We start from the raw sequence: 13,475 nt of genomic DNA on the forward strand, positions 1-13,475 counted from the left end.
CCCACAATTAGACAGCTTTCTTTCTTTCTTTCTTTCTTTCTTTCTTTCTTTCTTTCTTTCTTTCTTTCTTTCTTTCTTTTTCTTTCTTTCTTTCTTTCTCTTTCTCTTTCTTTCTTTCTTTCTTTCTTTTTTAATTTTATTTAGCTTTTATTCATGAGACACACAGAGAGAGAGGCAGAGACACAGGCAGAGGGAAAAGCAGGCCCTTGAGGGGAGCCCAATGTGGGATTTGATCCCAGTACTCAGGGACCACAGCCTGAGCTGAAGGCGGGCGCTCAACCATTGAACCACCCAGGCACCTCATGAAATAGCTTTCAAGAGAGGAGAAGATGCATTGTATGAAGCTCTGTGGGCACTTCACTAATAAAGCCCTTTGCATAGGAACAGCAAGGAAGGAGGGAATTCACACCAGGCCTGTCACACATTTTATTTCTTGAATTCTCACAGCAACCCTGGGAAGTAGATAATTTTATTACTATTTACCAAATTAGGAAACTAAGACACAGAGATGACCAAGCTCACTTAAATGTACGTGACTATCAGTGATGGAGACAGAGTCCAAAGTCCAGTCTCCCTCAAAACTCAGGGCTTCCCCCCGACCCAAGAGTCCCATCAGAGAATAACGTGGTAAAGGACTGCCTCCTGGCACTGCCACTAGGTAACTATGTAGGTCATGCAAGTAATTTAATCCCTCCTGGACACAGTCCATTCCATGGCAGTAATTATTTGTGCCTGCTTATTTTCAGGGTTTTGCAAATGAATGGTGAAAATCCTCAAGATCCATAAATAACTATGAAGATACGAGAAACTTTAATGATTGGAATCTACCTGTCTTAAGCTCAGCTTCCACACTGTAGCAAATTATACAACAAAGAAGCCAGATTTTTGCCCACTTTCCACAACACAGGTCTTTTTAGGATTTAGGTCTTGTTGCTAGTTGACTAACTTGTTTTGTTTTTATCTACCATGTTGATCACAATGGAAGAATATTATTTGTCTACACACAGTCCAAAAAAGACTGAGACACACATGAGCTGTGTGTCTCATCTCCTCTCTTGATAAAGAGTTGGTGCCTCCAGAGGTGACTGGGTGGCTCAGTCGGTTAAGCATCTGCCTTCAGTTCAGGTCATGATCCTGGGGTTCTAGGATCAAGCCCAGCATTGGACTCCCTGCTCAACGGGGAGCCCGCTTTTCCCTCTGCCTCTGACTCTCCTCCCTGCTCATGCTGTCTCACTCACTCGCTCTCTCAAATAGATAAATAAAACCTAAAACAAGAAAAAGAAAAAAAAAAGAGTGCCTCCTAACTCTTGCTTTGCTGTTTGTTCCCCATTTCAGTAATCGTAGCATGCTGTCCCCACCCACCAGACTCAGAGCCTGGCCATCCCCGTGGTCGCATTCTGTCTTTCTCCTACCATCCCAGCTGGCTGTCAGTCCTCCAGATCTGGTCTCAGTATCATCTCTCACCTGGACCACTGAGCAGTTTCCCCAGCTGGTCTCTACCTTTACCCTGGGTCCCCACCTCACATTGCCTTCTCCAAACCATAGTCAGGGCAATGTGTTAAAATTTTTAAATTGAAAATTACATCGGTTTACATGATTCCTCAGCTTGGGACCACTCAGTGGCTTTCAGTTGTAGATGGAATGAGATACCAATGTCTTCCACGGGCACTCGAGATCTGTCTACACCTGCAGCCTCATTGCTTATTACTACACTCCTCTGTCATGGCCCTCCAGCCATATCATTGCTTTTTTTTTTTTTTTTTTTTTTTTTTTTTTTTTTACAATTGAACACTTGCTGTGTCCTCTCCCTGGACCTCTCTTCTTGCACTGCCCAGGGCTGGCTCATTCCAGTCTTTCAGATATCAGCTTGAAGATCATATCCTCAGAAGGTGCTTTCTATCCCGATTTGAGTCACGTCATACTCTGATCATGACCTCCTCTTGCACAGCACTTGTCACATTTTGTGAATGTGTGTGGGTGCCTTTGAGTGGGCCTTACTGTTAGAATGTGAGTTCCACAATAGTAGAATCCCCATCCACTTGGATCACCACCATCTACTTGACCTCCCACACAGTGGCAAATACCATGTACTCAGTAGATACTGGTGGTGTTCAAGAATGGCATGAAGTTAGCAATTCCTCAAGAAAGTCAGTCAAGAACCCCATGCCTTCTGCCTGGTGCATGCACCATCTCAGACTTGCTGGTCAGCCTAACGGGACTGTCCCTCTCCTCTGCTCTATTCCAGGAACGGCTCGTTCTATCTGTGCTTCCTCGGTTTGTCGTCCTGGAAATGATCAATGACATGACCAATGTTGAAGACGAACACTTGCAGCACCAGTTCCATCGGATCTACATCCATCGTTACGAGAATGTCAGGTGAGAAACACAGCACCCTCACCCCAGCTCTGTGCATGATCAGGGTGTGTGCCTGGCTGCTCCCATTGGACTGCCGTGACTTCTGTCTGCTTGAATGTCAAAGCCTTTCTCCATGTGGTTGATTAATTCCTTAACCAGTGATTATTCATCACGGAGTTCATTTCCAAATTGAGGCTTGAGAAGAATGTCAGAGAAATGCAATTATGTTGGCTTGCCTGCCTTTATATTTTGAGGTGAAAAGCAAAAGCCTTTTACACTACTTTTGAAAAAATAATTCCAGAATGTGAGCTGAAGACCTCAAAGGCAATTACATAGAACTTCTCCTTGTATCCCTATAACTTTCTTTAAAACAACATAAAAAAGAATTGTGGCTGATTTTTCTTTTTTTGGCCAACCCACCCATCCACCCGACTACACACCCACCCACTCATTCATCCATCTACCTACTCTTGCACCTGCCCACCCTTCCACCCATTCACCCATCCATCCCTTCAGCCATCCATCCATTAGTGTCCTCTCTATGCCCAGCACTGCCCTGGACAGTACGGTGTGTACTGAAAAATCAGAAGTGGGGGCTCCTTGATGAGACAGAGTAGCTTTAAAATTCCATCTCTACCTCTTCCTTATATGTGACCTTGGGCAATCTACATACCTGAATCTCAGGACCCTTCTCTGTAAGGTGAACATTTTAATAAAAACCACCTTGCAGGGGTTTATGCAGATGATGTAACTGAAGATACATACAAAGCATAGAATAGGAGTAAGCATACAGTAGAACACTGGGCATATTGTTGATGGTCTCAGACATGTTTCCTAATTATAAGCTGAAAGAACCTAGGAAGCCTGGGTAGCTCAGTGGTTTAGCACTGCCTTCAGCACAGAGCGTGATCTGGGGACCCCAGATGGAGTCCCACATCGGGCTCCCTGCATGGAGCCTGCTTCTCCCTCTGCCTGTGTCTCTGCCTCTCTCTCTCTCTCTCTCTCTCTCTCTCTCTCTCTCATGAATAAATAAATAAAATCTTTTTTAAAAATAGGCAGAAAGAACCTAACCTTGGTTGGTTTAAAAGAATTAGAAAGGCTGAGTAGTAGCTCACGCAGTAATTGGGGAAGGATGGAGAGGCAGGCTTAGCAAATGGGCCAGAATCAGAGCAGAGCGCTAGACCAGTGAGGACGCTGCCTCCACTGTTTCTGAAGAATCCACTGCTTGTGCTACTAGCTTTGTCGCCTTCCCCAACATAGCTACCACCTCTTGGATTGCTCCTGCAGTCCCCCAGGATCTGGATGTGGCTGCCTCTGCCCTGCAGTCACTCCCTGCTCCCCCTGCCTTTTTGCAAGGCAAGGCAAAGCCTGGGGCAGATGTGTCTGATTGGTTTAGACCAGTCACTCACCAGAAGTGCCTGAAAAGCAGATTTCTGACACTTTCAACTCGTCCAGTAGAATTATATCTCCCTCCCACTAAATATCATGGGGTGAAAATCCCCAAATGTAGGGGAAAATTTACACGTTAAACAGCTCTTAAACTAACCAGTGTACCCGTTAGTCAGAGGGAAGAGCAACTTTCCTTCTTACCAGCTTCTCTAGGCATTCACTTGGCATGCTGGGGCACTCATTTGAAAGGAAGTCCAACAGAAAGCATGATTCCGATCCAGTGAGTGTATCCATAGAGGTCATTATCAGAGTTTTGTCCAAGAATAGAGCTACACTGGGTATAAATGCCTGGGTTGGCAACACAGCCTTTGTCATATAGCCACTCCCATGAAAGATACTCCCCATATCCACAAATTGGTCCCATCAACAATGAAGACTCATCAGTATCAGTGTAGGTAATGGGCTCAGGGAAGTATCTATAATTATCACACAGTGTGGTGTTCTATTTTTAAAGTAAGCAAAGGGTGCAAATGGATCATAAAAAAGAGGAAGACCTAGAGTGAGGGAGGAGAGATGGGGATATAGATTCTGGGATTATGCCCTGAGCCAAAAGCAGGTACTCAAACACTGAGCTGCCCAGGCATCCCGTGGGGAGCATTTTTAAAATTATTTCCAGTCCTTTGTCTTTGTCTTCAGGGCAACCCACCTGAAATAAAGTTCATTCTTTCTTCTCTGTTGCTTTTATTGTTGTTTGTTGTTCTGTGACCCTACTCTAAAAGCAGTCTGCTGGACATGTCTGACTATTGATGATATTTCATACCATTCTTTTTCTCCTGCCATGTATATGTGCCAGGATAGGGTACAGTAAGAGGTGCAGCACTCGGGGGCCCTTACTGTGCCCAGGGGCCTGGGACCCAGTGCATTGGGCCTTTCATTCCAGAACACATTCTCGGAGCCACATCTCCTTCCAGACTTTGGCAGCATCTTTTCTTTTTTCAGGGCCTCATTTTCCATATCCAAAAACTGAATGGTTTGCAGTTGGACAGTTTGGGTTCTCATGTTGATTTCAGCTCTTTCCATGTGAGACTTCCCCAGGTCCTCTCTGCAGATCCACTTTGGCTGCATGATGTTTTACAGGAAACCTTTTGGGCTTCAAGTCCCTCTGCCCAATTCCATTCGTTTCTCCTATTTTTCACCAAATATTTAAGACACATTATTTAGAGTACTACTATCTGCTCTAACACATAACTTCTCAATTTCACTGATTTCAATTCAATAAAATTTATTCACACAACTGCCCCTTGCTCATGCTCCTGGTCAACGGGACACTTAGGGACAAAGGTCCCTGAGTTTTATATCTGTGCCCTCCATTGGGACTCAGAGATTTTGTTCAGTTCTTGGAGGGAAAAGGGTAGAAAAAGACACACCTGCTTCATCAGCACCTTGGTCCAGAAATGGCATGTATCACTTCAGTTCAGATTCCATTGATGTGACCTGATTGCATGGCTCTACCCAGACACAAGAGAACAGAGTCCCCAGCTCAGCAGCCTCTCCTAGTGACAAGGGTTCGTGGATTTGGTGTATGATTTACTTATCTCCCAAAGCTCCCTTCCCCCTTCCTCTTACCCAGCCGCACACTATGTCCATTGGCACATTTACTGGCACACATTGTTTGGATCTACTCAAGGGGTAAACTTCTCTTTACCTCTCCCAGTGTTAGACTAGACAATTCAGTGAACCTTCATTAGGAATCAGAAAACCCTCAATCTTATAGGCTTACTCAGTCTATCTGGTTTCTGAGCTGGCTCTTCTTTCCATCCAGCCCTGCCCAGATGGGTGGCCACCACATTGGCCATTTAGACCAGTTTCATGTACAAGCAAAATGCAACTGAGTGGGTCCAGAGAACCTGTTGGCTTTTGAGACCCATCTGCATGGCAATCTATGAAACACTCTCTGAGTCCCAAAAATTTCCCCAAACCCTCCACTTACCGAGGACTATGCTGTGATTTAAAAGTTACCTATACTTGTACATAATAGTACAGAATTGCTTTGGTGATCTCTTCTTTATTATCAAGAAAATGGAAGCTCAGAGAGGTTGAATAATCTTCCCAAGGACACACAGTTTAGAAGAAGAGTCTACCCAGGGCCCATATTCTTAATAATTCTTTTGAACCCTGCTAAAGCTTCCTCAAAGTTTCTCTATTTGCAGAGTAACTATTAGGTAACGCCACTTATTTTTAGCCAGATAAGTAACTTATAGGAGAAAATTAATTTTGAAAATTAACAGGGCCTCTTCAATACATTCTAGAATGAATACACTCTAAGATGATTATCACAGAAGGTTCCAAGTTCATACCTAGAATCAAGAGACCTGACCTAAAGCTCCTCACTTGAGGGTAGCAGAATGGACAATGCAGAGAAAACCAGGGCCCTAGTTTCTGCCTCTCGCCTTTTTAGTCAACAAACCCTCGTTGCATAACTACAGTTTAAACATAAGTTATCTATCTTGGATGTGTACTAGAATCACTAGGGACTCTTTTTAAAGCAGATTCTGATCCAGTGGGTCTAGAGTGGGGCCTGAGATTCTGCATTAGATGCCAGAGGTGGCCATGACCACACTCTGAGGAAAAAAAAAAAAAAAGACTGCATTCTGAAGATTTCTGTTGATTCAATTCAGGAAGCACGTCATGGGGCCACCGTGTACTAGGCACGGGGGATACAGCAGTGACTTTCTTCCTATCTTTTAGTTAGTAGATGGAGCACACTTAGTCCTAAATAGTTGTGTTGTCAAGTGTTAAATGCCATGACAGACAGCCCCGTAGACTGGGTCAGAGGCTGGAATAGGAATGACTGTCTGTGCTTGGGGAATTCCGTATAAAAGCAGGGTCTCAATATATGAGTGGGTTCTTGAAGGACAAGTAGGGGTTTAATAGTTAGCTTGTACGGGAAAGAGAGGCTTTGCCAGGGAGCAGGTACATTGGGTTCAGACACAGTTGCATAAAGTCCATTGTGTTCAGAAGACCACAAGAAACTTAATGATATTGCGATCACTGAGCACATCTGAAACTTTCTTGTCCTTTGGTCTGCAAATCCATTTCTTCTTTCAATAGGCTACATGCTCTATAAGGGCTGTGATGGATGGTTCTTTCTGCTCACCACTATAATTCCACTTTCTGGCACAAGTAGGCATTCCATTAATGAGTCGCTGAATGAATGAATGAACCATTCTTGGTATAGACAGATAGATATTACTAGTTTTGGGTGAATGGATCTGTTGAGTGGGTTGGACTGGATGATCAATGGGCCCTTCTACTCCCACCTGCCATGGCAATGACTGTCCTTAAGTTGAAGGTAGCATACCAGAGTGATAAAGAGTATAGATTCCAGAGCCAGGCTGCCTGGCTCAAATCCTAGATTTTCATGTGTGGAGGCAAGTTACTTGGGTCTCAGTGTCCTCATCTGTAAACGGGAGATGGTCACAGTAGGTCCCACCTCATAGATTGTTATGAGGAACAATGAATTAGTACATGTAGAACTTAGGACAGTATCAGTCCACAGTAGATACTCTATAAATAGTGCTGTTCCTTTTGTTTCTGTTTATGTCATCAGTTAGGAATTCTTTTTGCTGCAAGCAACAAATGATCTAATTAATAGACATACTTTCTCCCCTGTTACCTTTCTTCTCTCAATATCTCTCAAATGCAGTCATTCATTCAATTATAGTACTTTTTTTGTAAAATAATAAAAAGAGCTAATACACTTACGGAGCACCTACTGTGCCAGGCACTGTGCTACACACTTGCTGCCCACCAACGAGGCAGGTTCTACAATTATCTCCAGTCGAAAATCAAAGGCTTAGAGATGCTCGGGGAGTTTCCTGAAGTCCTGGTATTCATGAGTGGTGAGCTTGGCTCTGAACTCTGATCTGTCTAGACTCAATCCTACATACTTGGCAGGTGCTGTGCCATTGGAACACTGTAGAGTACAGTAACCGTGTCGTGACTTGCCCAAAGGAAGCTTCATACATTAGAAATCTAAAGGCATCATGCCCATGCTTAAAACCCTTCACTAGCTTTCCATCACTTTCGGGACAAAGTCTGTGTTCTTCAACTGGCTTAGCAGCCCATTTCCAACATTCCCCCACCCCACATCTCTAACCCACACACACCCTTTCCTCTTCTTTCCCCAATCCCCTTGACCAATACTGCCCTCTGACTAGCTGCCCTTGAATTCTTGCAGCGCTGCGACCTATTTGCCACACTTCCACCAGACCCTTGTAGATGCCGATTTCTCTGCTCAAACCTCCCATCCTTCTTGCTTTACCATCTGTCTAGTTCCATAGGTCCTTTAAAACTCAGCTGAGACTTTGCTGCATTGGCAAAGTCCTGGTCCCCTGTCAATGGTCATCCCCCAGTGTGTCCTTCTGCCAGAGTACAGTGGTCTCCCTGTTACCTGTAGTTTCAGCTTCCCACAGGTAATTGCAGTCGAGAAGCAGATGATCCTCCTCTGACTTAATGTCAGAAGGTAGACAGTAGCCTGACACTGGAGCACAGTGCCTGCATCATTCCCTCCCCCCACCCTCCTCCACCCCTGCTTCATCTCATTATGTTCAGAAAGATGTTTGTGGAGAGACACCACATTCACATAACTTTTTTTACGGTATGTTGCTATAATTGTTCTATTTTATTACTGTTGCTGTTAATCTCTTGCTGTGCCTAATTTATACATTAAACTCTATCATAGGCATGCAGGTATAGGAAAAAAAACAGTCTAAATAGAGTTCAGTACTATCTGCAGGTTCAGGCATCCCCTGGGGGTGTTAGAAAGGATACCCCCACCCACCCCTGGATAAGGAGGGGCCGCTGTACCCATCTCTTGTGTTGTTTCTCTCTGTCCTTTGTTTGGCCAGTCTCAGTCTGTACACTGTGAGCATCTTGAGGACACACACTGCGTCTTTTTTATCATTTAATCGAACTTCCTAGCACAGTGTGTAGCCAGACACATGGTCGATGCATAAATATTTACTGAAATTATAAGGCATTAAATAATTAATTCAAGCAATAGGTTTTTTAAAAAACTGGGGCCTAAGAATTTCTCATGAGCCCATGAGTGGGCATCAGGGAAGGTGCAAATTCCTTGAAATGATGTGCAAAATTGTGAATACCTGTGCATTTTTAATAGAATTTCCTAGCCTATATCAGATTCTTAAAAGGGTTTGTAATGGAAACAAATTTAAGAACCACTGAATTCTGAGAGCAACCAATATAAGTCAACACACATTCCACAGTGTCTTCTGGCTAATTAACCTATTGCATTCAAAATAAGTTAATGCTGATCGTAAGACTCCCCGTTATTTTATCCAACACTAAGGAAAACAAAAGCCAAACGTTTGACACAGTGCTAAGATGGTATCCTAGCTGCAGAGATGATAGAACATGAGAAGTACCCCAGCTCTTTCTAATGGTCCTTTTTTAGTTGTTGTTCATTTTATTTCCAATACAGTTAACACACAGTGTTCTATTAGTCTCAGGTGTACAGTATGGTGAGTCAACACTTCTTTACATGACTCAGTGCTCATCACAATTAATGTCCTCTTAATCACCTTCACCTGTTTCCCCCCTCCCCCACCCTCCTTCCCTCTGGTGACCACCAGTGTGTTGTCTATGGTCTGTTTCTTGTTTTGTCTTTCTTTTTCCCTTTGCTCATTTTTTTTTTGTTCATTTGTTTCTTAAATTCTTCATATGAGTGAGATCATATGGTACTGGTCTTTTTCTGACTTATTTCCACTTAACATCATACCCTCTAGATCCATCCACATCATTGGAAATGGCAAGGTTGCACTCTTTCTAAAAGCTGAAAAATATTCTATTGCATATGTAGACCACATCTTCTTTATCCAGTTATCTGTTGATGGACCCTTGGGCTGCTCCCATAATTCAGCTATTGTAAATAATACTGCAATAAATGGAAGAGTCTATATATTTTTTCAAATTAATGTTTTCATATTCTTTGGAAAATACCCAGTAGTGGAATTACTGGATCGTACAGTAATCCTATTTTTTTAAAAAAATAGAACACTGTGTGTTAACTGTATTGGAAATAAAATGAACAACTATTTTTTAAAAAATCCTATTTTTAATATTTTGAGGACTCCATGCTGGTTTCCAGAGTGGCTGCACCAGTCTGTGTTCCCACCAGCAGTGCACGAGGCTTCCTTTTGCTCCACACAGAGGGGCCTCTGATCTTGTGTGGGTCCCTGAGAAGGTGTGGTGAGGTGGGGTGGGGCAGTGCCCTATGATGCAAGTGAACAGTTCCAACTGCCACATGCTCTGAGTAGACTATGAGGCAAGTCTCCTTGCCTCTCTGAGCCCCCATTTGCTCATCTTCACAGCGGAGTGCCTTCCCCACAGAGTAACTGAATGGATGAATTTAGACAGTGCTCAGACAGTGCCTTGCTTTCAGAAGGCTTTCAAGGACTCCCCCGCCTTCCCCTACTTTCCTTGTTCCTTATGCCAAACATATGCAGCGATAAGACCTGACCTCACTTAAATCCTTAGTAAATCCTTAGTGAGAATTTTAGGTAATTAACTATTCTGTTCGTGGTCTCCCAGCGCTGCTACTTATCCCCATAGTTTTTGAAGAATGCCTAACTCTATTTGCCTGCAGGTTTAGGTATGTCATTTGCCGGAGATAATGAGATTTTTTATTCTCTTTTTCCCCCGTGTCCATTTCACTCTGTGTCCACAGCATCTGCATTGCTGTTCCTTGTGAAAATAGGAGGTAATTCACAAAGCTTCATTTTGCTTTCCAAAACAAATTGATCTGTTCATAGTGACAAATTCCCTTTGGGGTTGTTTGCATTGCCCACACTCCATGACCCTGCACAGGAAGAAGGGCTTTCCGTTGCCCCCTTGTCCTTCCTGAACCCCTGGGTGGACTCTGTCTGCTGAGATGTTTGTTAAATACCAACACGTTCATCCTGACTCTCGGGGCAGGGAGAGCAAGAACCTCAGACCACGGTTGATTTATTTGGATGATGTTGATGTCTTCCAGGATGGAGTAAAATATTAATATGCTTTCTCCCCACCCCGCCCTTCCCCTGTTGTCTAGTATTCTTTTTGCAGATGTTAAAGGATTTACCAACCTCTCCACGACCTTATCCGCCCAGGAGCTGGTCAGGATGCTCAACGAGCTCTTTGCCAGATTTGATCGACTGGCCCATGTGAGTGGAATTTAATTCCCTTCTAGCCTCTTGAGGGAGTGATAGACTGCATGTGAAGTTAGAGAAGGACTCAGGCTTCATCACCGATAGCTCCCATTCTGCTTCCTCTTCCCTGGCATGGACCCCCAACCCTCGCACCTTCTGGGGACCGATGTTAGTTATTTGTAGATCTCAGATGGGAGGTTTGTGAGATGAATTTTCCTAGTTGGGAGATAGCTGAGTAACAGTTAAGCCAAAACCCTTTTTATTTGTTTCCTGCCCTCCACCCTCCACCCCTGTCCCTGGGATGTGGCCAGGTGCCATCAGGCTGTAGCCTCAGTTTGGTTCAGGCAGCGATGGCTGCCCACAGCTTCCCCATCAACTCCAGCGATCTGAAACCAATTAGCCTGTTCTTAAGAGCCACTCTTCTACCGGACCACCATTTTGCTTGCTCTAACCTAACATCTTTGTTTTTAGCTAACAAGGTGCTACCTCTATTTTTCAGCTGGCTCCAGAGAACAGGCTAAAGGAGATGGACGTTTGCTATCAAAACACATATTTCTAGTCTTAAAATCACTCACATTGCAGAAGAATATCATTGTCGTCCTGTATTTTAGAGTGGGCTTTGGGTTGAAACAGGCATGCCTTAATTTCCTCCCTTGTAAAGTGCGTCTATCAGTGCCAACTTCACAGGGCTGTTGAGAGACTCAAAGGCAACCACATCAAGTGGGAATTCATTTTTCAGAGCATCAAAATGTCTGAATTTAAGGCTGCCTCCCTCTAACAAGAGGCACTCATACGTGGGTCTGAGTACCTGCTGGGTGTGCACTGTGCACTGTGTAGAGGGGATGAGAACAGTAAAAACACACTTTGTCCTTCCTAGGATTAAGTCTAGTCAGGGACACATCAATAAGTGATCATTACACAATGTGTTGTGTGTATGATGAGGGGAAGTCTGGGAAGTTGTGGGAAGGCCGCCTAAGCACATAACCCCAGCATCAGAGAAGACTTCCCAGAGAAAGTGACTCTTGGATTGAGTCTTAAAAATGGGAAATTAAAAAATAAATAAATAAAAATGGGAAATGCAATAAAATACTATCTTGCGACAAAAAGGGGTAAACCAGTGAGACAGACAGCAATCAGTCTCCAAAGCCATATGCCAGGCGAGAGAAGCCAGACCAAAAAGCCTAGATATTTATGATTCCATTTATAAGACATTCTAGGAGAGGCAAAATTATAGAAATGGAAAAGAGGTAAGTGGCATCCAGAAGCTGGAGGTGGATGGAGTAGATTGTTTGCACAGAAGCATGGGGTACAGTGATTTGGAGAGTGATGTAGCTGTTCTAGATGTGAACATAACTGTACCCTTTACCAAAATAGTAACTTTATTGTATACAAATTATACATCAATTATCAAGGTGAAGAAACAGGGACAGTCATTTTTTAAAAAGATTTATTTATTTATTTATTTATTTATTTATTTATTTATGAGAGAGCATGAGTCGGAGGGGCGGAGACAGAGAGAGAGAGAGAGAGAATCTTAAGCAGACTCCAAGCTGAGCACAGAGCCCAACACGGGCTCAGTCCCCAGACCCTGAGATCATGGCCTGAGCTGAAACCAAGAATCAGACACTTAACCAACTCTGTTACCCAGAGCACCCGTGACAGGGAAGGTCATTTTGTGTTGAGAGGAGAACAAAAATAAAGATGCCATTCTGTATGTGTGGAGAAACCAGAAGAGATTTAGCGCTGCCAGAGGGGCAAGTGAAAGGTGGGGAGCAGTGGAGATGAGGCCAGGGAGAAGGGAAGGGACCTGCCAAGGAACCCAGGTTGTCACCTGTAGCTATCAGACAGCTGTAAATAGGACACTGGCATGGCAGAGGAGGGGGTACAAACCGAGCCCTGCCCACCTCACAACAGGAGAAAGCTTGGGTTTCCCTGAAGAGCCGGAATTTGGAGGTGGGGAAGATTGTATGCCACCTCTTTTTACTGGTGCCCCTCTGGGGCTTGGTGCCAGTCCAGGAGTTTTTCTACTTCGCATTATGGTTCTGAAGATTTGCATTCAAAGACCTGCGATGAACAGAAATGGCCTTGCAGTGAAAACCAACAGATGTGATTGGGGTCAATTTTTAGGGTCCCAGTAAACTCCAGTGGCCCATGGAAAAGGTTGCTAAGTAACATCTAACCCAAGTTGTTCAACCAATGTTTAGTACTTGGTACCGTGCAAGATTCTGGCAAGAAAAGAACAGTCCCTGGTCCTCAGAAAGCTCAGGTCTGGTAAAGGGAGAAAAAATCCATAAAAACTGCAGGACAGTGTAGATCCAAGCAGTAATAGGCCCAGAAGTCCCAGTGGAGGAAGGAAGGATGGGCCAGGTCTTGGGTGGGGGCAGGGGTTGGCGATGGTGGTAATTTGGCAGCACCCAGAGAAGAGGCCGTGTACAGACTGGGTCTTGAAAAAGAGCAGAAGATTTGCTTTCCTGGTATCAGATTAGACAATAAAACAAAACAAAATTTAAAAAAAGAAAAACC

At 43.9% G+C, this 13,475-nt stretch overlaps 1 protein-coding gene across 4 annotated transcripts in view; it reads left to right on the forward strand.

Moving 5' to 3' along the window:
* ADCY8 (adenylate cyclase 8) overlaps positions 1 to 13,475 on the forward strand; it is a 204,919-nt gene that overhangs the window by 70,109 nt on the left and 121,335 nt on the right. For all 4 annotated transcript variants that reach the window (XM_025993463.2, XM_025993464.2, XM_025993465.2 and 1 more), the window contains exons 3-4: positions 2,246 to 2,376; positions 10,856 to 10,967. In XM_025993463.2, the coding sequence (XP_025849248.2) occupies positions 2,246 to 2,376; positions 10,856 to 10,967 (243 nt within the window). The remainder of the gene's footprint in view (positions 1 to 2,245; positions 2,377 to 10,855; positions 10,968 to 13,475) is intronic.

The sequence above is a fragment of the Vulpes vulpes genome, chromosome 13 (genome assembly GCF_048418805.1).
Source record: "Vulpes vulpes isolate BD-2025 chromosome 13, VulVul3, whole genome shotgun sequence".
Taxonomy (NCBI): Eukaryota; Metazoa; Chordata; class Mammalia; order Carnivora; family Canidae; genus Vulpes; species Vulpes vulpes.